Below are 25,306 nucleotides of genomic sequence, written 5' to 3' on the forward strand. Positions count from 1 at the left end.
AGGAGACGGTGCCCTCAATGGAGGGCTCTCTATGCGGGAGTCCTCCCTTTGTCCATTGGGGACTTGGCCTGGAGGGTGTTGCACGAGACAGTCCTGTGCAATAAGTTTTTAAGTCAGTTCACAGACGCCCAGGCCGACTGCATTTTCTGCGGTCTGAAGGAGTCCATGTTCCAAGTTTTTATGGAATTTGTAAGGTTGCAGCCCCTCTTCCATTATTTGAAGGGGCTGCTCCTCGATTTCTGGCTGCAGTTCAGTCCCACGCACATGATCATTGGGCACCTGGTGCATAGGAGAGCAGGCAGGTCGGAGGGCCTCCTCAAGGGACTGCTCTTGGGCCTGGCAAAGGTGGCCATTAACAGGTCCAGGCAGCGGGCATACGAGGGGGGTCATTTAACCCAACTGCCTGCCTCTCTTCCATGGCTATGCGGTGTCTACTGGTACTCTCGCGGCCTTCCGCGACAGGTGGGCACCGGAGTGACTGGAGCACATCATTACAACAGGGAACAGAATTTTAGTTTGATTTGTTAAGGTTCCCTTTAATGTTTATTTGTTAATTTGCGGTTTCTAGTCATTGTGCACTTTTACCAAAGGGGGCACTTGGCTTGAAGTTTTAATTTAAAAGAGTTGTACTGATGATGCACGACCCGTCCTTCCTATGTTACTGGCTGTGCCCGCCTCCCCCCGCCACCTGTACTGAATGTGCGCGCCCCGCCTCCTGTACTGACCAGATCCAAGACCATCCCAACCTCTATTGTCGAACTGCACTATGCGGACGACGTATGCATCTGCGCACATTCAGAATCTGAACTCCAAGTCATAGTCAACGTCTTCACTGAGGCGTACGAAAGCATGGGCCTTAAGCTAAACATCCGTAAGACAAAGGTCCTCCACCAGCCTGACCCCGCCACACAGCAGTGCCACCCAGTCATCAAGATCCATGGCGCGGCCCTGGACAATTTGGACCATTTTCCATACCTCGGGAGCTTATTATCAACAAGGGCAGACATCGACGACGAGATTCAACACTGCCTCTAGTACACCAGTGCAGCCTTCGGCCGCCTGAGGAAAAGAGTGTTTAAAATATACATTAATGATTTGGACGAAGGAATTGAATGTAATATCTCCAAGTTTGCAGATGACACGAAGCTGGGTGGCAGTGTGAGCTGTGAGGAGGATGCTAAAAGGCTGCAGGGTGACTTGGACAAATTAGGTGAGTGGGCAAATGCATAGCAGATGCAGTATAATGTAGATAAATGTGAGGTTATCCACTTTGGTGGCAAAAACAGGGAGGCAGAATATTATCTGAATGGTGACAGATTAGAAAAAAGCGGAGGTGCAATGAGACCTGGGTGTCATGGTACATCAGTCATTGAAAGTTGGCATGCAGGTACAGCAGGTGGTGAAGAAGGCAAATGACATGTTGGCCTTCATAGCGAGAGGATTTGAGTATAGGAGCAGGGAGGTCTTACTGCAGTTGTACAGGGCCTTGGTGAGACCACACCTTGAATATTGTTTGCAGTTTTGGTCTGCTAATCTGAGGAAGGACATTCTTGCTACTGAGGGAGTGTAGCGAAGGTTCACCAGACTGATTCCCAGGATGGCAGGACTGACATATGAAGAAAGACTGGATCGACTAGGCTTGTATTCACTGGAATTTAGAAGAATGAGAGGGGATCTCATAGAAACATATAAAATTCTGATGGGATTGGACAGGTTAGATGCAGGAAGAATGTTCCTATTGTTGGGGAAGTCCAGAACCAGGGGTCACAGTCTAAGGATAAGGGGTAAGCCATTTAAGACCGAGATGAGGAGAAACTTCTTCACTCAGAGAACTGCGAACATATGGAATTCTCTACCACAGAAAGTTGTTGAGGCCAGTTCGTTAGATATATTCAAAAGGGAGTTAGATGCGGCCCTTACGGCTAAAGGAATCAAAGGATATGAAGAGAAAGCAGGAATGGGGTACTGAAGTTGCATGATCAGCCATGATCATATTGAATGGTGGTGCAGGATCGAAGGGCCGAATGGCCAACTCCTGCACCTATTTTCTATGTCTATAGATCAGGCCCTCAAATCTGCCACCAAGCTCATGGTCTACAGGGCTGTAGTGATACCCGCCCTCCTGTATGGCTGAGAGACATGGACCATATACAGTAGACACCTCAAATCGCAGGAGAAATACCACCAACGATGTCTCCGCAAGATCCTGCAAATCCCCTGGGAGGACAGATGGCGTCCTCGACGAGACCAACATCCCCAGCATCGAAGCACTGACCACACACGACCAGCTAGTCGCATGCCAGACACGAGACTCCCAAAGCAAGCGCTCTACTCGGAACTCCTACACGGCAAGCGAGCCCAAGGTGGGCAGAGGAAACGTTTCAAGTATACTCTCAAAGCCTCCTTGATAAAATGCAACATCCCTACCGACACCTGGGAGTCCTTGGCCAAAGACCGCCCTAAGTGGAGGAAGTGCATCCGGGACGGTGCTAAGCACCTCGAGTCTCATCTCCGAGAGCATGCAGAAACCAAGCGCAGGCAGCGGAAGGAGCGTGGGGCAAACCTGTCCCACCCACCATTTCCTTCAACGACTGTCTGTCCCACCTGTGACAGAGACTGTAATTCCCGTATTGGACTGTTCAGTCACCTAAGAACTCAATTTTAGAGTGGAAGCAAGTCCATCTCATTTCGAGGGACTGCGTATGATGGTGACTGATTGTGCGCGCCACCTGCCCCTTTCCTCCTGTGCTGAATGTGCACGCGCCTCCCCCCCCCCCCCCCCCAGGCAGAGAACATTGTGAGGTCAGTGTGGAATGCGCCCTGGCTCGTTTTCCCGGCAAAGCATGTTTCCGAGTCAGCATATTTCTGTGTTTGCAGAACCCACGCAAACATGCAGTGACACCCTTTGACGCTTCTTGCTACAGTTGCTATTGCAAGATGTGCGTGCTTAATCTGCAATTTAGGGTTGATTTCAAATCAACGGACCACTCGTATCTCATTTTAAAGGGGACGAGGAGCACTATAGAGTTTTGGTGTAATCTTCATAATGTGCTGCATTGATGTCACTTCACAGCCCTCTGCCTTGAAGGCATGTCTGTTCCGATCACAATGAGCGATCCTTTGAAATGTAATGGACGAATTGACACCCGCCACTGCATCAGCGATGTCGTCACAATGACTTGCCACCATACCCGCCCTGCACGGCGCTATTGACTCCGCGCGATTTGGGATTTCGGAGATGAGATGGTTAACGTTGTGTATTGAGCTGACATCTGTGGTGTTACCTCTTTGTTGCCTGCAAAGGCCACTATTGACACCATCTTTATCACCAGGCGCGTCCAAAAACAACCAACCTTCATTTGACAAAAAGGTGTAGTTGGAAAGAACGAGGGCAATGTTCCACAGTTGAACGAATGTGGTCTTACTGATTGTGCTGGGATACAAAGATGAACTTAGAATGCTGTGGTTACATATCGACAGACTCCGCCTGAGTGAGCAATCAGGGTCAATAATGGGAGTAGAAGCCAAATGTGCAAGGGTGGATGCTTTTGTTTTGTTGACATTGAAATGGAAGAAATTTTGACTCAGTTAGGGCATGATGTCGAACACAACAACAACCTTAACATTGCAGTGGACTTGAATGGTGGCAGCACAAATGGAAGCCGATCCCTTGCTTGCAGATGTTGACATGAAGTATAGAAGAAAACAAACGATGTCACCCTGGGGCGTGCCAGAAAAAACTAGACAATAAATCAGTGTGACAGGTAGGGGTGGACCACAGCGATGTTTGGCAAAGGAGAATGGAGTCAGCAACTGTGCTAAAGGTAGCAGAGAAGAGTAGGGAGTAGTAATGAATGGGATATGTACACAGGAAGAAGCATATGAAGTGGAAATTGGGGAAGAGTGTGGCAAGAAAAGGAGCAAACTGAGAAAAATAGGAGGTAAATTCAGAGGCAGCAGAGTTCAAGTCCAAATTGCCAATTAGTATGCACAAAAAGTGGATAAGGAGCAACTCATCAGATAATGAAACACTCCATGCCAAGCTATATCACATCTAGTTGTGGGCCACCAAGTGGCAAGTAACAGTTGTACCACATAAGGGCCAGGTAATGATCATATCAAACATGAGAAAGTCCAGTCCTCTCCCCCCCCCCCCTTTGACAACACCATCATCACTGCGTCTTGGGGATCACCACTGACCAGAAGTTGAACTGGACAAGCTGGATCAAAGCGATGGCCTCAAAACCAGGGCAGAGAATGGAAACCCTGCAGCAAGCACTCTTATTTTGGGAGTAAAAAAGTGCAGGCTTCAGAAATAATCCACCACAAATTCAACCCACATGTTCAAAAGTTTGTCAAATTGTCTCTGTTATCAATCAGAAGAGGGATAATGGAGCAATCTTTGGCATTTCAGTTCTGATTTTTGTGTCTCCACCTTTGGTGAAGTACATGGTAGATGCTAAGTGGTGACAATACTGTAAAGATGAGGAATTTTCTGAGAGCAACCAGGATAAAAATCCAATAATCTCTAGTACAAAATATGCTGTCCTACCAAAGCAAAACTCATTTTAGAAATATAGAAATTTACAGCATAGAAGGAGGCCATTTCAGCCCATCGTGTCCACGCCGGCCGACAAAGAGCCATGTGATCTCCTGGGAGAGACAAAAACCAGATTAAAAACCCAGGCCAATTGGGGGAAAAAAATCTGGGAAAATTCCTCTCCGACCCATCCAGGCCATCGAAACTAGTCCAGCTCACCCTGGCCATATTCGATTCCCTGCAGTACTTACCATCGTATCTGTGCCGGCCAACAAGCGGTCATCCAGTCTAATGAGTCTTTATTTCAGTAAATTAAAAAAAATTAAACTAGCTCCCTTGATAGTCCAGCAGGTAAATGCACAATGTGGTGTGTACTGAGCCACTCAGAACAGGAAGATCCCATTTTTGATCTATCTTCTGTGAAGTGCGTCAGTGCCTCAGAGTTAGGGATAGGAGAAGGTGGGAAACCAGCCAGGACTCCACCTTCCGATTGCTATCTAGTGACTATTGCTGGAAAATAGATTTGTGTGGATGCCAAGATTGGTTTTGGTTGTGATACTAAAATTGGTGAATAGCCTATTGACACTAGCCATCTTAGCTCATTCATGAAGTACGGTTATTGGGGAAAGTACCTGGAGTGCCTGTAGAGCAGTACACTGGCATGAGATACTGTCTTAAGACGAGGAGAAAGTCAAAACCAGTGAGAAAAATGTTACTAACGTATTTTACAAATAGAAACTATATTGGCTATAGGAATTTATTGTTTTTGGCAGGCCCCTAGAAATCTTTTCCCGGTTGAGAACCACTGATTTAGCCTACCTTAAAATTCATATCTGTAACAGTCAATATAATTGTAAACAAATTAAGACAAAGTACACTGTCAATTTATATAAAACAGTATAGAGTATTTTTTTAAATAGATAAATTCACATACCTAAACAATGGTTAAGTTCGATAGCAAAATATATGGTTAACACTAAATATATGGTTTGCAATAATACTGCTAATACTGCAAGCATGGGATGGCTTCCATCCTGTCATCTAGTAGAATTTGTTGCCCCCTACTGGCATATTACATTATTGTGGGGAGAAAAGTCCTAATTCGTACCTGGCAACTCAGCCAATAAACGCAGTACTTATTTCAGAAACTGCACAAAAGTACAATAAAAATGTCCCTAAAAAGAACACATCAGTTTACCTTTAAACACCTTTGTCACTAGTGCAGCTCAGTATCTCAAGTAGCTGCCAACAATTTTTACTAGGTTTTAACTTAAAAAAAAAAATTATTACTAGAAGTCTTGCTTGAGGTATTATTTTGGGTACAATGGTGCTAAATATATATTGGGCCTGAAATTATGGTGGTTTCGACGGGGAATGCTGTCGGAAGCCTGCAGAAAGGCCCCGCAAGATCTGGGTTTCCGTGTGAGCTGTGCATGCACGAAAACTGCAACATGTGTTCTGTCATGTTTCGCATCAACAGATCCTTCGCATCCGCTAGAAAATTACTTTCGCTGTCGCAGAGTTGGCTATTTGCTCAACTACTGCCCAGGCAAATGCCCATGAAACGCTTGTCTGGTAAAAGCAGGCATAAGACTTTCTTTTCCCAGCGTAAGGGTTAAAATAAATGATAAAATAAAATTTTTCAAATGATTAAAACATACATTTAAAATGAGTTTAGGCAAATTTTAAAATGTTTAAATGTATTTTTCAAAAAATTAAATTTGAATTTAAAATGCTTAATTAAAGGGTCTTTTAATTAATTTTGAACATGGGAACTTTATTTTTAAGTTGTGAATTTTTATTTATTTGGCAATTTTTATTTTGCATATGGGAATTCCATACATAAATGGAATCTCCATAAGCATCATAGGAATCCTCCTTTTTGATAGGTTGACTGGGTCCGCATGATCCCAGGGTGGCAAGGGAACTCTCTGTAGCTATGGAACCAAGAGGTAAGTTCAAAAATATTTCGCTGTTCGGAGGCGTACTCAGGAGGTACGCCTCCAACCGCAAATTCCGGGCCAATATATTTAAAAATTGTCAAAAAATAGTAGCCAAAAAAATTTTGCCGATTGCCTCTCCTGCTTAATAGGGAATTTTGTTTTTTAAATATTGAAAATTTGAAACACTATACAAATAATAAAGGATTGAAGTACAAACTTTTGATATCTGCAGATAACCATAATGTTGAAAGTTTCTGTATTAGTTGTAAATATTAAAAATAGATAAATCATTAATTACCTAACAAAACCATTGGTAACTGATTTTGAAAATATTTAGCTGAAATTGACATACTGAGAAAATAAATCGATGGCCATTGCGACTGACAATGTGGAAAATAGTAGTGAAATTCCTAAAAGATCCATAGCATTATTTAAAGAGGAACAGGGAAGTTCTCCCGGTGTTCAGGGCAACTTTTATGTTTCAACTATCATCAAATAAACAGATTAGCTGGTCATTTATCTTTTATTGTTGTTGTGGCACCTTGCTGTGCACAAATTGACTGCCAAGTCTGCTTACACAACAGTGACTACAATTCAAAAGTAGTTATTTCTGTGAAGCGCTGTGGGACAGATGTGAAAAGTGCTACATAAATGCAAACTCATTCTTTCTTTGTGTAAAATTGGGGGAATGTACCTTCCTCCCCCCCCCCGACTCACTAACGAATTGAAATTTTGTGAAATCTCAAGTTTCAAAGCAACACATTCCTGCAACTTCATTAGCAAGTTGTTAATCATGGCAGAAAACACATTTTCTCCCATTTTTCATTCAAGAACAATTTCTGGTCTCTGTGTAACTAGTTTAAGGGTTCTTGAAGAACTTATGCGATCAGCTATTATACTACGAGAAGCTGCTGAACAAATTCAAGGGTTGAAACAAAAAAAATACACATACAATAATGTAAACAATGTATATATATATTTAAGTCCTCAAGAACAGAAAAGACTTTGTTTTGATAACAATTGTGTTTTTTTTTAAAAGAATTCATTCACTGTGAGACACGAGAGTATTAACTATATTTAAATATTTTCATGGCAAAGTTAAATTCCAACTCCATGTGTTTAAATCTAATTAGACTTTTCTCAGAACAGGATCTTCATTGTCTGATTTCCTTCCTCCATCTCAGTTTTCTCCAGGCATTCTGCAGCACTGCTCGACCCATTAACCACGTGATAGTAAAATTACGTCTGTACCATTCCCTGATCAGAGGAAGATGGAAAAAAATGATTATTTTTATCTGACAACATTCACTATCTTACAAAGTTAGGTTACACTTAGTTTAGGCTGTAGACTTTGGAGTAATACAATTTATAGCAATCTTTTTGAGCAATTTCCTTTCCGCTTAGCAGCACGCAAATGTTTTTACTTATAACCTGTTAACATCTTGATTATAATGAGATTAAACTGAAGAACTTCGAACAGAATCTCAATAAACTTTAAAATCTATTTTTCTTGGCCTCTCTTTATTTTTGTATGGCTATTGTTCACCTCACCACAATTTCCTTTAGGTGGGGCACCTGGACAGAAGAGGACATGGAAGTCTTCACAATTCCTGGTCATTTTTATCCTTCACCAGGGAATGTAACATTACAATATTATGGAAATGCTCCACATAAGCAACTTGCTTAAGGCTGGCAGATTTAAGGGAGCGGTCTCAATAATGGTGGGGTGGTCTGTGGGTTGTGAAGCAAGGGGAACTACAGATCACCTGTTACTTATTTTTAATCAAGAATCATCATCAAAGGATTACAGTAACCTTATTCCTTATGTCCTGGAAAAAAATAGTCGATTGCATTGCTAATTTATTCTCAACCCTCTTCATAAACTCAATTCAGTGTTTGCATTGCTTACACTACTTAAAACATTATAAGTAGATTTACTTACTTATTGTAGTTCACATGTTTTTTATAATTTGCATCAAGGAACTCCTTATAAAATTCAGCCATCTCTTCTGCACTCAGAACATTTTTTCTCCCTGAAAATTTAGTATCACAATTTAAATCAGAGGTACTGTGCAGGATATAGGAATTCATGGTTAGCTGTTATGAAACCTACTGCCTGGATGAGTAAAGATCATCCTGTAGACATTTAGCAACTAAAAGTATAACTCCACTCCATTTATCATTTACTCTTAGGTGATCATTTTATTAAATAAAAGCATTAAACATACGAAGAGATAAGAAATTGATTCAATTCGCACTATTCCAAATTTATGCATTAGGACAATAAAATTCCTCAATTACAAACAGCAAAATACAAATTTCCTCTAACTAACCAATCCATTAAAAATCATATTCTCAGCAGTCACATTCAAAGCTGTTGAGTTCCTACAATGTTTTTCTCACATTACTAATTATGAAGAAAAATAAACATTCTCCCATTTATGTTAAAAATTGAATTTTACTCCTAAGATGACCAGATTCTGTAGTGACCTTGCATTTAGGATGAATGGTTTACTTGTATAGGTCTGTTTTTAAAGAAATATTCAGATTTTAGTAAAAGTTAAAGTTATACAACTTTACTGAAATTATTCTTAAACCCCTCATCCATTTAGATATCCTGTTTCAAATTGGTGGGCAGTTAACCAGGACCCAGAACTTTCCTAATGCCAAACTGTAAGTATGCTAGTGTGACGAAGGGTCTTCAACCTGAAACGTTAAATCTGTTTCTCTCTCTCCACAGATGCTGCCTGACCCGTTGAAATTTCCAGCATTTTGTTTTTATTTCAGATTCCAGCATCTGCAGTATTTTGCTTTTGTATTGTTGTAGTATGCCAATGTGGCCTGACTAACTTTGCCACATCTTACTTTCTTCCTTGTGGGAAAAGGACTAATATTCCCCAATGCACATCAACATCTCACATAATGGAAAATTGTGAACATGAACCAGAATTAGGGTCACGCCACTAAAAATTAAAACCAAAGAGTAAATCAGAAGAAATGTTTTCTGAGAGGGTTATTAGAATATACACTGCTGCACCATAAGTGATTATTGAGTCAGAACAATAACCTCACTTAAGTACTTGAAAAGGAGGAATATGAATGGAAATGAGGAAAGGGCAGAGCAACGGGATTAGAGAAGATAGCTCCAGTTGACATAGGCATGATGGGCCAGAAGGTGTCCTTCTGTGCTATAATTTCAGAGTCCATGTTCTACTGCTCTGTGGTGCAATGCATTGGTAAATTAAATGAGATTTAAATACAAATTCACCATATTATTAGTGAAAAATTAAACAATTGTCTGCTCTGTAAACGGTCTACTTAACTGAAGTGTCACACTAGGAAAGGGATAATGCCCTAATTGACACATCACATGTATTTAATATTTTCAGTTTTATAAAAATATTCCTCGTCTTTGTAACAATTCAATTTAAATGCTCTATTTTATTTTTTTCTTCTGTAGATCCCTCTTAAAGAGGTAACTGATTTCAGTGACAGTGCACTGAAGTGCCAATTGGTGCCATTGGTGATAAAAACACTTATTGTGCCTGCAATTCCCAACTGATGTGCTAAAATCACAGATGCTGAATAGAAGTATAACTGCTGCACAGGGAGGAAGCAAAACCAAAAAAATCACCCAAGAACACTTGCACACCTCCTAGTGGCCAGCTACTGAATATCACACGAGAGAGATGCGCAGTTTTTTTAAACTCGGGTTTTCTAAAGCTGCGATTTAAACTTGAGGGCCTCGATGGATTCAAACTGCACTTGCAAAGCTGTCTCGCGCTCCCTCGCTCCCTCCCTTTGTCTTCTGCACATGCGCAGGTGACCTCTGACCTCCTGAATCGCGGGAAAAGTTAAGTGACTGAAAACAAATAGCGCATGCGCAGAATGGCCATTGCTATGGACGCTGGCCTTGCACGACTGAATACATCGCTACCACCCATGTCACATCGCTACCGCTATCGCCCAAATTCAAAAGGCAAAACTAGCGGTTTTTAAAATGGCCAATATTCCAGCGGTTCTGAAAGGTGGGACAACCTTTACCGCTGGAAATATCGCCCATATATAAGCGATAGAAGTCGAAAGTCTAGCCCATAGACTTATCACGCCATTAAAAATGGTACATAAACTTTCTGTGATGAGTTTAATCCGTATCTACAACATAAGTACAGGAACTTCACGCCGTTCAATATATTTGAATGCGGAGCCAGACGATGAGATGCTGTTTTTGCGCAGCATGCGGAGGAGCTGCGCATCTGGGATAGCAACAAATTTTTAGCGTTTCATAGAAGTCATAGAAATTTACAGCACGGAAGGACAACATTTCGGCCCATCATGTCTGCGCCGGCCGACCAAAAGCTATCCAGCTTAATCAAACTTTCCGTAACCCTGTAGATTATAGTACTTTAAGTGCACATCCAAGTATTTTTTTAAACTAGTGAGAGTTTCTGCCTCTACCACCCTTTCAGGGAATGACTTCTAGACCCCCACCACCCTCTGGATGAAGAAATTTCCCCTCATATCTCCTCTAAACCTTCCCCCAGTTACTTTAAATCTATGCCCCTGGTTGTTGAACCTTCTGCCAAGGGAAACAGGTCCTTCCTATTCACTCTATCCAGGTTCCGTACAGCAGAACAGGTCTCCAGTTATCTTGGATAAATAATCCTTGCCACTGGACCAAGACCTAGCTCTGTCAAGCCCGTGTGGTGGCTGGTGTGCAACGACCACCACACGTTAAAAAATCCACGCACAGGCATCTTCCACCCTTCAAGATGTAGTTCGGGATCAGGAATATTAGGTCCTTTATTGAAACACCTGTTTTTGGCATGGAAGCAAGTCATCCTCGTTTTGAGGGACTGCCTATGATAAGGTGTATGGCAGGTGGAAACTCTAAAAAGGAAACGGGATAATATAAAATTTGAAAAATACATTTTATTTTTACTTGGAGGTGGAGGGCCAATGTTTCAGTGTTATACAAAGTTACTGATGAAATACTGTAGCCCTGTTAACAGACAGCAAAAACAACTCTTGGCTTTGGAGTTAGTGCTGTCCAAAAGCACACAAACCAGCAAAGTGGGTGAAGATGGATTACTTCATGTCAGAGTGCATCCTCTACAATACCAGTGTGTAGCTAAGATATTAGTCCCCCACATATTATCCAATAAGTGGTGCTACTGCTCAGTAAGAACTGCGTTTGCACCGTAACATTCTGCATCAATTCAAATAATCTGCAGGTGACTGAAGAATACAGAAATTTACAAATGTGGTAAAAGATATTGTTGTGCATTCTCTATCCATCAGTCACTCAACCCAGCCAATCATCCTTCTGTAAAGTACTTTACCTTCAGTGATCATGAAGTTCTGGGCATACCCTCTCCCCCTTCACAGTGGAAGTTTTACATTAGATTAAAGTTCCTCTAACATACAGTTTTAAAACATAACATGGTAATAAGGGATAATTTTAGGACACGCAGAAAATTCTCAAATGCTATAGCTGAGGACTATTCATACTTCCCCACTAACCAATTCCAAAATATTATAGTTCGCATTCCAAACAAAATGTTGACACAATCTTATATATTTATCTAAAAAATCTTACAAAAAGAAAACGTCTATTACAATTGTACCTCATGAATTAATAAAAACCTTTAAAGTTACTTAACTGAAATTAAAATTAGAATAATACAATTTACTTACCGTCCTCATCTCTTAATCCTATTCCTTTTGCTTTCAAGCAGGAAAGTATGAACTGTTCTTTCTCCTGGAAAATAATGAATTACATTTTACAATAAACAGACAGACATACAATCTACAGCTCTTACGATTTCAGCCAATTTTGAATTTAACAGTGATGTCCTGCAGTGTTGCTTGCAGATGAAAAATAAAAGATTTAGTACTGAAGGCTGAGGAACCTGCCCTGTGCAAAAGAAAGAAGAAAGACTTGCATTTATATATCGCCTTTCACGACCACTGGATGTCTCAAAGCGCTTTATAGCCAATGAAATACTTTTGGAGTGTAGTCACTGTTGTAATGTCTTATTAAAAAAAAAACTTTGAGCAAGACTCTAGGTACAAGTCAAAACAGGAGTCTGAAAAAGTCTGCAGAACTCAAAGCACCTGGGGAAAACCACAAACTGTGGCAACCCGAAGCCTGCAAGCTGGGTGATTATAGGTATGGTGCCAAGAGTGGAGCTGATCAATCCCATTATTGTGCTAGAAGCCAAGGTCTGGCATCACATTGGTTCCTAACAGGATGGACCAATCAATGGTAATGTGTTTACCACGGAAAAATCAGATTCCAGAAAGTGTACCTCACTGACAGATTTCCAGAGATTCTATTTGAGAGGCCAAATATGCAATCTGTTCCAAGGACACTGCCACTGCTATGTAGTCCAACTGCAAAGACGTCTGCAGCAGAGACCTAGGATGGCTTATCTTGTGACTGTTTATCCCCCTCTCTCTTTATAATGAGGTACCTGGAAAAACAGCAGACATTACTTGGAAGGGTTAAAAATGAATCTTTGTTTCCATAATGTTGTTAGAAAAGAGTCAATATAGATCAGTGTGTATAGATAAAAAAATTTTAAACTGATGAAGCACATTAATGCGGATAATGCAGATATTTTTTCTGGTTGCCTCAAAACACAGTTGTTTCAAAGTACACTAATGTCTGAATATGTTGCCTTCATCATATTCAGCAAATGAAAAAAATGCAGTGGTGTTTGGCACCAAAAATATAATACAAGTGCAGTATTTTTAGACAATATCTTGAAGGATTGCTATGTTCAGTACTTAAAGTACTCCACAGCTGAAGTTTGAATAAAACCAATTCTGGGACTGTTGGTGGATAGAAAACGTGCATATTTTTAAAGCTGGAAGGAACATTTAGTACTTTCATTTTAACAACTGGCCAAATGAACCTTGCACACATGAAACAAAACTTTAAAATGTAGACAAAACTGTCTTCAACTGTGGGGCCATGGGGAAAGACCTGGGAGTGGGACTAATTGGTAGCTCTTTCAGAGAGCTGGCACATGCAAGATGGGCCAAATGGCCTCCTTCTGTGCTGTATGATTCTAACTCCCACAGCCTAGAGCTGAGAGGAAAATTGCTAATTAGCAGCTGTACCAACAGAGATTCCATCTGAAGGCACTGGTTTCCTATTAAGAATATTTGTGATACAGTGTACTCAGTTTGCAACATTGAGACCTGCTGTAATATTTACTACAGCCCACCCACACTATAGTTAGTGTAAAGGCTGCCTGAACCTGTGTCAGAGCCCGTCATTCATTTCAGAGTCATGTCTTCACATTTGATTTACACTCCCAAGTTTAGCAATGGTGCAAAGCAGTTCAACTTCTGTGGAAAGTGTTGCACTGAGTATATTTGTATATATTCAATTAGAATGAATGATGAAAAATGGAAACACGGTTATAACACATTTCACCTGACATCACCAGTACAGTACTACATAAAACCTCTATTAAACTTGAAATGGTTGGAGACCAATATTTCAAACAGCAGCTAAACAGTGCTGGGACTGGTTGCTTTACAAATAGAAGTGGTTATCCAAATATAACTTGTTCAAAGTAATCAGAAATATGAAAAGCAAATCAGCTAATCCATGTACAAATAGCATTTTGACACTGTAACTGATAGAGTAGTTGTCTAGGACTGGCTCAATGTCAACAAAAGAAATGTAAGCAAGAGATTAGACTATGCAGCAGACTGATTTGAAAAGGCTGCCAGCCAAGGCAAATGCAAACAGCTGTGACGATAATTGCTGGGTTTTAGTGTCCCCCTCCCCTTTTATAGGGGGCACATGTAAAATATACGATTTTAATTCCAAAAAAAACCCAGCTGTGACGATTGACCCAGTACAATCAGTGTTCTTTTCTATCTAGGCTAAGAGGATGGAAGTGAAGGAGGGTATTTGTTGAGAGCGGGGCGGGAGTGAGTCGAGAAGAAAATACTGAGAAAGTGAAAAATGTATTGAAATAAACTTGAGCCCCACTTCTGCCAGTGTAATGCAAGCACGCCTGCATCATGCAGTGGTACTTGTTTTGGTGCAAAGATTACAAACCTGCCAATCATATCTCCTCTTCTGCAGTCAGCTGGGGGAGAAATGCACAGACTCGGGTGTCCGACTTTCTTCTATCAGAATTTCTCATTGGCTATAAAAAACCTGTCAGAACTGGGTCACTTACCCAATTTCAGTCTTCCTCCTACCGCACCCCTCCCACCACCCCCCCCCCCCCCAACCCTCCGCTCGCCTGCATACCTAGTGTATGTTTCTCTAGTGCCCTCTCAGGCCCAGAGATGGCAAGCCAAGATTTAGCAAAGGGATGATGGAATACAAGATTTGGGTCACTGGTGGATTCCTGTGTGTCAGAAGAGGGGAGGGTATGGGACTGACAGCCCTTGGTGTGGTTGGTGGCATCCCAGGTCTGGGGCATTGGTTGATAACTTTTCTAAAATATATCTCCTCTGCAAACATTAAATGTGGTGCTTACAATTAATTCTTCAGTGTACCTCTATTGTGTGTATGCGTTTGAATTATTTACTTTTCCACAGCAAGAGAATATTGGGATGAGGCAGAAACATTATAATTCTCACCAAAGCAAATAGAATAAAATAAATTTACAAGTTCTAAAACTAAAATTCCTCTTTTTTTTAATGCTGTACCAGCAACTGTGCTGATGGCACACTATTTATTCATTTTTAGTAGCGCCAATATTGGGAAAGTCATCAAATTTTTATAATGAAATAAATAATAAATTCAATTTACAGGTTCAGATTCTTTCTTTTTTTTAAAAAATGGAATGCAAGCAGTCAGCAGCTGCAATTGTGGCACACTATTTTTCTACAGTGGGAGAACATGGGGAAATTCTGAGATGACAAATTAATTCTCATCAGAACAAACAGAATACTGTCAATTTACAGGCTCTAGGACTAAAAGTTCTTTCTCGCTTTATTTTATGCAGCAGCTGTGATGGCAGAATGTTATTTTGTTAATTTTGCACAGTGCTAAAATATCAGGAATCTCGAGGAATATGAGGCATCAAAATATTTGACCGTAATGAGCTTTATAAATGTATTGTTTTAGATCAGCCTGCAATTGTTCTAAAATACCTTTAACTTATTGCAGTGAGGAAAGCGGCTCAGGTTAATAAACAGAAGTAGTAGAGTGAAAGAAAGTTGGCAGTGCCACCTGGAGTTGAAAGAATGGATAGGTAAAGGAGATGTTACAGTATTACCCATTCAAAATAATTAGGAATTAGTGTGAGACAAAATAATGACTCAGGAAGTATGTTTGACAAGGAAACTGTTTGCAGTCAAGATTTAAAAGATATTAAGTAATTAATATATTTTAATTATTATATTAAAGTAATTATTAGCATACTCTAATATTAGAATAATTAATATATTAGAGTAATTAAGCAGTCTGCAGAAGACTAACAGATTAGTTTACCAAACATTTGGTACTATAGTTCACAATGGGAAAGAGAGAAATCTATAAGATTTAAAAAAATATAAAAGTCAATTTTAGGAGAGAATGTCAGTTGTTTTTTGTTTTTTTGAGTGCAAAACTAATACATTCCTGGGCTGTAACTAGTGTACCCTGAGACTGAATGGATTATCCAGTTGGGAAGCATTGCAACTAATTTATCATGTTGTACCATATTCATGACTTTAAAAAAAACGAACCCAACTTTTTTTAAGTGGCTTTTCATCCCCTCTGGTCTGAATATCGAGAATGGCAAAACAAGTCTTTGGCTTAGCGGTAGCATTCCTGGCTCAGAGTCAGAATATGCAGGGCTCAACTTCTGCACCAGACAGTCTTAGTGAGTGGAGATTGGAGCACCAGCTCAGAATGCCGGGTTGACATCCAACGGGATATTCCCGGTGGGTATATGGGTGGGCTCCCGTCATCTCATTGGATGGGTTGTGGGAGCCCATAAACCCCACTCCTCACCTTCCCCAATTGGCTGGTATGTCCATGGAAGGAGTGTTCACGTCGCAACCGACAGAGAGAGCAACAAAGTTAATAGGGCATCACTGACTAAGGTGACATCAGGGAAAAATAGAAAAAAGTCAAAGCTAAAGGCACTATATCTGAATGCGCGAAGCATTCGCAACAAAATAGATGAATTAATAGCGCAGATAGAAATTAATAGGTTTGATCTAATAGCCATCACGGAGATGTGGTTGCAAAGTAACCAAGGTTGGGAACTAAATATTCTAAGATACTTAACCTTTAGAAGAGATAGGCAAAATGGAATAGGTGGAGGGATAATAAAGGATGGGATGAAGACAGTAGAGAGAAAGGATCTTAGCTTGGAAAATCAAGAAGTAGAATCAGTTTGGGTTGAGCTAAGAACAGCAAGGGGCAGAAAACATTGGTGGGAGTTGTTTATAGGTCCCCAAATAGTAGTGGCACAATATAAATCAGGAAATTAGAGGTGCATGTAACAAGGGTAATACAGTAATCATGAGGGACTTTAATCTACATATACACTGGGCAAACCAAATATGTAGTAATAGTGCAGAGGACGAATTCATAGAATGTATATAAGATGGTTTTCTAGATCAGTATGTTGAGGAACCAAGTAGGGAACAAGCTATTTTAGATCTAGTATTGAGCTATGAGAAAGGGTTAATTAATAAACTTGCAGTAAAGGGGCCTTTAGGGAAGAGTGACCATAATATGATAGAATTTTATACATTGAATTTGAAAGTGATTTAGTTAAATCCGAAACTAGGGTCTTAAAATCTAAATAAAGCAAACTACTTAGGTATGAAGGGCAAGTTGGCTACGGTAGATTGGGAAACTACATTAAAAGGTATGAAGGTAAACAAGCAATGGCTAGCATTTAAAGAATTAATACATAATTTACAACAAACATACATTCCTTTAAGGCACAAAAATCCCACACGAAAAGTGGTCCAACTGTAGCTAATAAGAGAAGTTAAAGATAGTATTAGATCAAAGGAAGAGACTTATAATGTTGCCAAAAAGAGCTGTAAGCCTGAAGATTGGGAGGCTTTTAGAATTCAGGAAAGGAGGACCAAGAAATTGATAAAGAAAGGAAAAATAGAATATGAGAGTAAACTAGCGAGACACAAAAACAGACAATAAAAGCTTCTATAGGTATGTAAAAAGGAAAAGATTAGCGAAAGTAATTGTGGGTCCCTTACAGGTTGAGACAGGAGAAATTATAATGGGGAATAAGGAAATAGCAGAGTAATTAAACAAATACTGTTTCTATATTCACGGAAGAAGATACCAAAAACCTCCCGGAAATAGTGGAGAACCAAGGGTCTAGCGAGAATGAGGAACTGAAAGAAATTAGTATTAGTAAAAAAAAAAAATAGTACTGGAGAAATTAATGGGACTAAAAGTCGATAAAATCCCCTGGACCTGATGGCCTACATCCACGGGTTTTGAAAGAGGTGGCTATAAAGATAGTCGATGCATTGGTTGTCATCTGCCAAAATTCCATAGATTCTAGAATGGTTCCCGCAGATTGGAAGGTAGCTAATGTAACCCCACTATTTAACAAAGAAAGGAGAGAGAAAACGGGGAACTACCACCAATTAGCCTGACATCAGTAATAGGGAAAATGCTAGTATCTATTATTATGGACATGGTAACAGGGCACTTGGGAAATAATAACAGGATTGGGCAGAGTCAACACGGATTTATGAAAGGGGAATCACATTTGACAAATCTGTTAACAGTTTTTTGAGATTGTAACTAGAATAGATAAGGGGGAACCAGTGGATGTGATGTATTTGGATTTTCAGAAGGCATTCGACAAGGTGCTACACAAGAGGTTATTAAACAAAATTAGGGCTCATAGGATTGGGAGTAATATACTAGCATGGATTGAGGATTGGTTAATGGATAGAAAACAGAGTACGATTAAACGAGTCATTTTCGGTTTGGCAGACTGCAGCTAGTGGGGTACCGCAAAGATCAGTGCTTGGGCCTCAGCTGTTCACAATCTACATCAATGATTTGGATGAGGGGACCAAATGTAATATATCCAAGTTTGCTGACGATACAAAGCTAGGTAGGAATGTAAGTTGTGAGGAGGATGCAAAGAGGCTTCAAGGGAATATAGACAGGCTAAATGAATGGGCAAGAACATGGCAAATGGAATATAATGTGGAGAAATGTGAAGTTATGCACTTTGCTAGGAAAAATAGAAAAGCAGAGTATTTTTTTTAAATGGAGAGAGATTGGGAAATGTTGGTGTTCAGAGGAGCCTGGGTGTCTTTGTACACAGAACTCAAAGTTGACATGCAGGAACAGCAAGCAATTAAGAAAGCAAATGGTGTGTTGGCCTTTATTACAAGAGGATTTGAGTACAAGAGTAAAGAAATCTTATTGCAATTATATAGGGCCCCGGTGAGACCGCACCTGGAGTATTGTGTACAGTTTCGGTCAACCTATCTAAGGAAGGATATACTTGCCATGGAGGGAGTGCAACGAAGGTTCACCAGATGGATTCCTGGGATGAGGGGATTGTCCGATGAGAGATTGAGTAGACTAGGCCTATATTCTCTAGAATTTAGAAGAATGAGAGGTGATCTCATTGAAACATACAAATTTATTACAGGGCTAGACAGGGTAGATACAGGGAGGCGGTTTCCAGTGGCTGGCAAATTTAGAACCAGGAGGTCAGTCTCAGAATAAGGGGTCGGCCATTTAGGACTGGGATGGGATGGGGAGAAACTTCTTCACTCAGAGGGTGGTGAATCTTTGGAATTCTCTACCTCAGAGGGCTGTGGAGGCTCTGTCTTTAAGTATATTCAAGATAGAGATCGCTAGATTTTTGAATAATAAGGGAACCAAGTGATATGGGGACAGTGTAGGAAAGTGGAGTTGAGGTAGAAGATCAGCCATGATCTTACTGAATGGCGCAGCAGGCTCAAGGAGCTGAATGGCCTACTCCTGCTCCTAATTCTTATGTTCTTATTAATCGGTCAGACTGTTAATCAGCCCGTGAATCCTTCCACTATTCTCCAAGGGAAGAGTCTAAGGTTAAAAAAAAACTACAACCTGCAATGGCTTTTGTTAACGGTCATTCTGGTGTGGCCTAAAGAGTCATCCTAGGTGTCCTCTTAATTTATATACTATCCATTGGCAGTATCATAAAGAAGCATGCTTCCAAATATATGCATACCTAACTTTTTTTTCTCCTTTTAAGATCTTTGCACTTCATTGCTAAAAATTACAAAAACAATATTCTAAAAATGTAATTTTATAAGTAGAACACTTGGAAGTTCTAACTGAGCTGATCAAATCCTTTGCTCCTTATAATACTCTATCAAGGACAAAATGTCCAAGTTTTGGTGATCTGTCTAATCAATGCAGATTTCTCAGCTCATAGATTTTGAGATGCCTCAGGGAGAAAAAAAGACAGCTTGCATTATCCTGTGGAAGACAGGCTGACAATAACTAAAAGTTTAAGGACACTATCACATTCCAGATTGGAGGGCCTGGTCTTCGAACACTCTTTTCCTCAGGCGGCCGAAGGCTGCACTGGCGTACTGGAGACAGTGTTGAATCTCGTCATTAATGTCTGCTCTTGTTGATAAGAGGCTCCCGAGGTATGGGAAATGGTTCATGTTGTCCAGGGCCGCACCGTGGATCTTGATGACTGGGGGGCAGTGCTGTGCGGCGAGGACAGGCTGGTGGAGGATCTTTGTCTTACGGATGTTTAGCGTAAGGCCCATGCTTTCGTACGTTTCAGTAAATACGTCGACTATGTCCTGGAGTACAGCCTCTGTATGTGCGTAGACGCAGGCATTGTCCGCGTACTGTAGCTCGACGACAGAGGTTGGGGTGGTCTTGGACCTGGCCTGGAGACGGCGAAGGTTGAACAGGTTTCCACTGATTCTGTATCACCAAGCTCATGGTCTACAGGGCTGTAGTAATACCCGTCATCCTGTATGACTCAAAGACATGGACCATGTAAGCAGACACCACAAGTCGCTGGAGAAATACCACCAACGATGTCTCCGCAAGATCCTACAAATCCCCTGGGAGGACAGACGCACCAACATTGGCGTCCTCGACCAGGCCAACATCCCCAGCATTGAAGCACTGACCACACTTGATCATCTCCACTGGGCAGGCCACATTGTCTGCATGCCAGACACGAGACTCGCAAAGCAAGCGCTCTACTCGGAACTCCTTCACGGCAAACGAGCCAAAGGTGGGTAGAGGAAACGTTACAAGGACACCCTCAAAGCCTCCCTGATAAAGTGCAACATCCCCACCGACACCCAAGAGACCCTGGCCAAAGACCGCCCTAAGTGGAGGAAGTGCATCTGGGAGGGCGCTGAGCACCTTGAATCTCATCGCCGAGAGCATGCAGAAATCAAGCGCAGGCAGCGGAAAGAGCACGCGGCAAATCTGTCCCACCCTCCCTTACCCTCAACGACCATCTATCCCACCTGTGACAGGGACTGTGGCTCTCGTATTGGACTGTTCAGCCACCTAAGGACTCACTTTAAGAGTGGAAGCAACTCTTCCTCGATTCCGAGGGACTGCCTATAATGATGATACATTCCACAATTGTAACACATTTTGCATCTTACGATACGCAATACAAAGAAGCACCCTGTGACTTAAAAATCAAACAAATTCCTTCCATTGAGCAGACAGTATTGCTAATGAATGCAAGCTTAAACTCATAATACCCACCTTGTTGAAAGTTATGTTCTGATCAGACCAAAATTTCTGATTCCAGCTCTGCGTGTCCATCCTTAACTTCCTCAGCTGCTGTTCCAGCTTGGGTTCATTCTTTGGCATATAAAACCTTGTGGGTCTTAGATTTGAAAATCTATCTGGAGGACCAATCCAGTCATGGTGCGAGTCTGCAGGAGGCTGAAAACTTGAAATCTGAAAAAGGTTTATTTCAGTTTAGATAATGAAGAATTAGCATGTCTCTTAAAATTGCATAGAGCTCAACATCTCAGACTGTAAGACCACATCTGTAGAGCTACCATAGCCACAATACACATTTCCTGAACGTCTGTCTGGCAACTGACAGATCTTTTATGCTTTATGATTGATACTTCAATACGTGGGAACAAGTGGAAATCAGAGATAAAGATTAGGTTTTTCCATGTAGCGGTGCAAAGATTCACTTTAGGTAAGTATTTGCCAACAGCGTGAACTCTAGAATGGTTCCACTTGAATTAGGATTGTCATGAACATTCGAACCTTGCTAACAAAAGTTCAGGCTGAAATCAACAAAACAAAAGCCAGGACTGAATGAGTCTTTGTGATGCTTTTGTGGAAGACCGCAGATGAATTGGTCTATGTTTATCACATAGAAGCAGATTGGTGATAGTTTTCACAGATCACAACTTTTATACAAACCAAGATTTCCGACAGTACCACTTGGCTCCAGACCTCATTACAGCCCTGGTCCAAACATGGACAAAAGAGCTGAATTCCAGAGGTGAAGCGAGAGTGACTGTCCTTGACATCAAGACAGCATTTGACCGAGCGTGGCATCAAGGAGCCCTAGTAAAACTGAAGTCAATGGGAATCAGGGGGAAAACTCTCCACGGGCTGGAGTCATACCTAGCACAGAGATGGTTGTGGTTGTTGGAGGGCAATCATCACAGCCCCAGGACATCACTGTAGGGGTTCCTCAGGGCAGTGTCCAAGGCCCAACCATCTTCAGCTGATCATCAATGACCTTCCCTCCATCTTAGGGCTAGAAATTCAGAAAATAGCGCTATGTCCGTTTTTTGGGTGATATTTGAGGATTTCGATATTTTCTTACCGCCGGAATACCGCTATGACGGAAGGTCGAAAAATTCGTCAAACGGTGACCGGTGGTAGCGGTAGCAGTAGCAGTAAAATCTAGTCTTGCACGACAGGGTGTGTGTGCCGGAGCCGAATTCAACAAGCTGAAAAAAAAAATGAACCTTCTGCGCATGCGCAAATTTTTTTTTTTGCCGAATTTCCCCCCCCCCCCCCATGATTCTGGTCAGGTGTCAGGGTGCGCCCGCACATGCGCAGTACACCCAGCTTTCAATCATCGATTTTTCAGACACAGACAACATGCAGCACGTCGATCACAGCAGGCAGCAGGCCCGAAAATTTAGTTTTAACGCCAATGAGGCTCATATTACAGCCATAGAGAGTAGATGTGAGGAGTTTAACAGGAGGGGTCGAGGTAAATCCCCCCCCCCCGCCCCTCCCCCTGTTGTAAGAAGATTTTGGAACACTGTTGCTGAGGTGGTGTCCTCAGCGGATGATATACCTAGGGACTACCAGCAATGTCGGAAGAGGTGGAATGACCATTGCAAGGTGTTGAGAGTCAGTAATATTTTTATTCATGCACTTGATTAATTACTTAAATTATAAATCTGACACATATTGCTGTAGGTAGGCTTAGTGTTGCATCTTATTTGCCATGAATGATTGTCATACATTATTAAGATTGCTTTTTGACATCTTAAAAGATGTTTCTGCACGTCGATGTCTTCATGAACCACGTGGAATTACCAGGGCTATTAAACAGACAGCTGTATTAAATGCACATAGTATGGTATAAATGCTTTGATGTGTGTGTGTCACAAGAGCAGAATGATACTCTGGTAACCATTCCTATGATCATCTTTACAGGAAAAGCTGTTGCACAATCGCCGCGAGCAGTGGTCCACCCAATACACATCCGTTGACAGACTTGGAGGAGCGAGTGGCAGGCTTAATCAGTGCCCACGAGAATCAATTACTCATGCGGGTGCTGACCCCGTGGTCGGAACTGAGGATAAGTCCTGCAAAAATCCCGGGCTAGGTTGGGGTCATGTCATGTAGTATCTGTGGGCTTGGGTTCGGGTAATGTGATGCAGTGTCTGTGGACTTGGGTTGGGGTAATGTGATGCAGTGTCTGTGGACCAGGGTTGGGGTAATGTGATGCAGTGTCTGTGGACTCGGATTGGGGTGATGTGATGCAGCGTCTCTCGACGACATATAATGCAGTAGCGGTGGTTCTTCAAATAAGCCGCGCTATGTGACCTTGCTCATGTCACCCTGCCTCCTCCCCGGCTGCTAACCACTTGTCGGTTGTTTTCAATTTTGCAGATGAGGATTGTGAGGCGTCATAGCGTCTGATGTAAGCCTCCACCTCAGCCCATTATGTGTGGGTCGAAGACAAAGATGAGGGCGCTGAGGACCCTCCACGGGAACAACATGCTCAAGCTGTTGCCCGGGGGGGGGGGGGGGGGGGGGGGCGGGGGGGTGAAGGTGGCGCTGGGGGTGGAGGAGGCACTGGGGGTGGAGGAGGCAATGCAGTCAGCAAGTGTTTTAGTTGCAACCACAAGTTCCTCGGAGGAAACCGCATTGACAGGCTTTGTCTCATCCGAGGCAGTGGGTTCAAGTCACGTGCAGCAACGCACCCCCAGGATTGAACCTTGTATGCCGTCTTTTCGGAGGTTGAGTCTGCAAAAGCCGGTCTGCTGAAAGACAGGCATACGCAAACCTGGGCATGATGTGACGGTCAAGGGAGAGCGTCGAACTCGGTTGAGAGTTTCTTCAAGCCCTGGGTGGCATTTCCGGCAACATCGCCGCACAATCTGCGACACAGTCTGCGGACATGTCGCAGATTGCTGCTGCAATCGGGAGAACACCAAAGCGGTCAGTGCCCTGCGGCAATTGATGGTCTTGACTTTTGGCATTGCAGTCCTCAGCGTCATACTTCCCAGATCGACAGCACCAGTGAGTGGGGAGGCCGAACAAGAGCCTTCGAACTCAAAAGCTGGGCCTTCCATAGCCCTAGCTTCTCCAGGTTAATCCAATGCTGTCTCCGCTGTCTCTCCCCCAACAACAGCAGCGCCCTGCATGCCTTGTTGCACACCGTCTTGGTCCCAACGCGGGTAGGGGGTTAAGATCGGGGCGGGTGGGGGAAAGAGAAAGGTGGCCGCAGTTAAATAGAAGTTTGATGCGGGAGGGAGTTGGGGGGGGGGGTGCGCTTGTTGTTGTTTTGTTCTGTTGGTTTTGGTTATTTTATAAAATTTTTACAAATTGTTTCAACAAAACATTTATTTAACTTTCAAAATTAAAGTTTACCAACCAAGTTTCTACAATGTAAAAATGTTTCAAAAATGTAACAATGTTTTATAAAATCTTTTGTTCACCATAACCATTCTTGTGCAGTGTCTCATTTGTAGAATAAGAGGAGTAAAAGTCAACATGGTGGGATAGAGCGGGCAGACAAAGGTGAAATGTGCCTTTCACTGTTCAAGCAAAGTGTTGATTTATGAGTTGCTGACATAAGACTTTTGCAGTGGTGAAACCCCCACGAGGCCTCCACTGTGGTGGTGCTGGGGGAGGTGGCATGGGTTCATCGCCAGGCTCCTCGTCCTCCCCTCTCTTCTCAGAAAGTCCTGCAGTCCCCAGTGGCAATTCTTGTCCCCTCATGATGGCTAAGTTGTGTACCATGCAGCACACCACAATGAACTCAGTGACCTGGTGAGGGGAGTATTGCAGGCGGTCTCCAGAGTGGTCCAGGCATCGGCAGCGCTGCTTGGGCACTCCAATTGTCTTTGACGATATTGCGTGTGGCTATATGGCTGTTATTGTAGCGGTGCTTGGCTTCTGTCTGAGGGTTCTGGAGGTGAGTCAGGAGCCAGGTGGCGAGGCCGTAACCTTTGTCCCCCAGCATTCAGCTCTGGTCTTGTGGCTGATGCTCAAACAGGTCAGAGACAGTGGTCTCACGCAAGACGAAAGCATCATGGATGCTCCCTGGAAACTGGGCATTGACTGTCATGGTGTGCTGCATATGGTCGC

At 42.2% G+C, this 25,306-nt stretch overlaps 1 protein-coding gene across 2 annotated transcripts in view; it reads right to left on the reverse strand.

The window, feature by feature from the left end:
• Positions 1-7,442: 7,442 nt before the first annotated feature.
• coa8 (cytochrome c oxidase assembly factor 8) overlaps positions 7,443-25,306 on the reverse strand; it is a 33,987-nt gene continuing 16,123 nt past the window's right edge. For both annotated transcript variants that reach the window (XM_070877516.1, XM_070877517.1), the window contains exons 2-5: positions 21,203-21,400; positions 12,181-12,244; positions 8,426-8,516; positions 7,443-7,740 (exon numbers count right to left, since the gene is read on the reverse strand). In XM_070877516.1, the coding sequence (XP_070733617.1) occupies positions 7,638-7,740; positions 8,426-8,516; positions 12,181-12,244; positions 21,203-21,400 (456 nt within the window). In that variant the 3' untranslated portion in view covers positions 7,443-7,637. The remainder of the gene's footprint in view (positions 7,741-8,425; positions 8,517-12,180; positions 12,245-21,202; positions 21,401-25,306) is intronic.

This window comes from Pristiophorus japonicus, chromosome 4 (genome assembly GCF_044704955.1).
Source record: "Pristiophorus japonicus isolate sPriJap1 chromosome 4, sPriJap1.hap1, whole genome shotgun sequence".
Classification (NCBI taxonomy): domain Eukaryota; kingdom Metazoa; phylum Chordata; class Chondrichthyes; family Pristiophoridae; genus Pristiophorus; species Pristiophorus japonicus.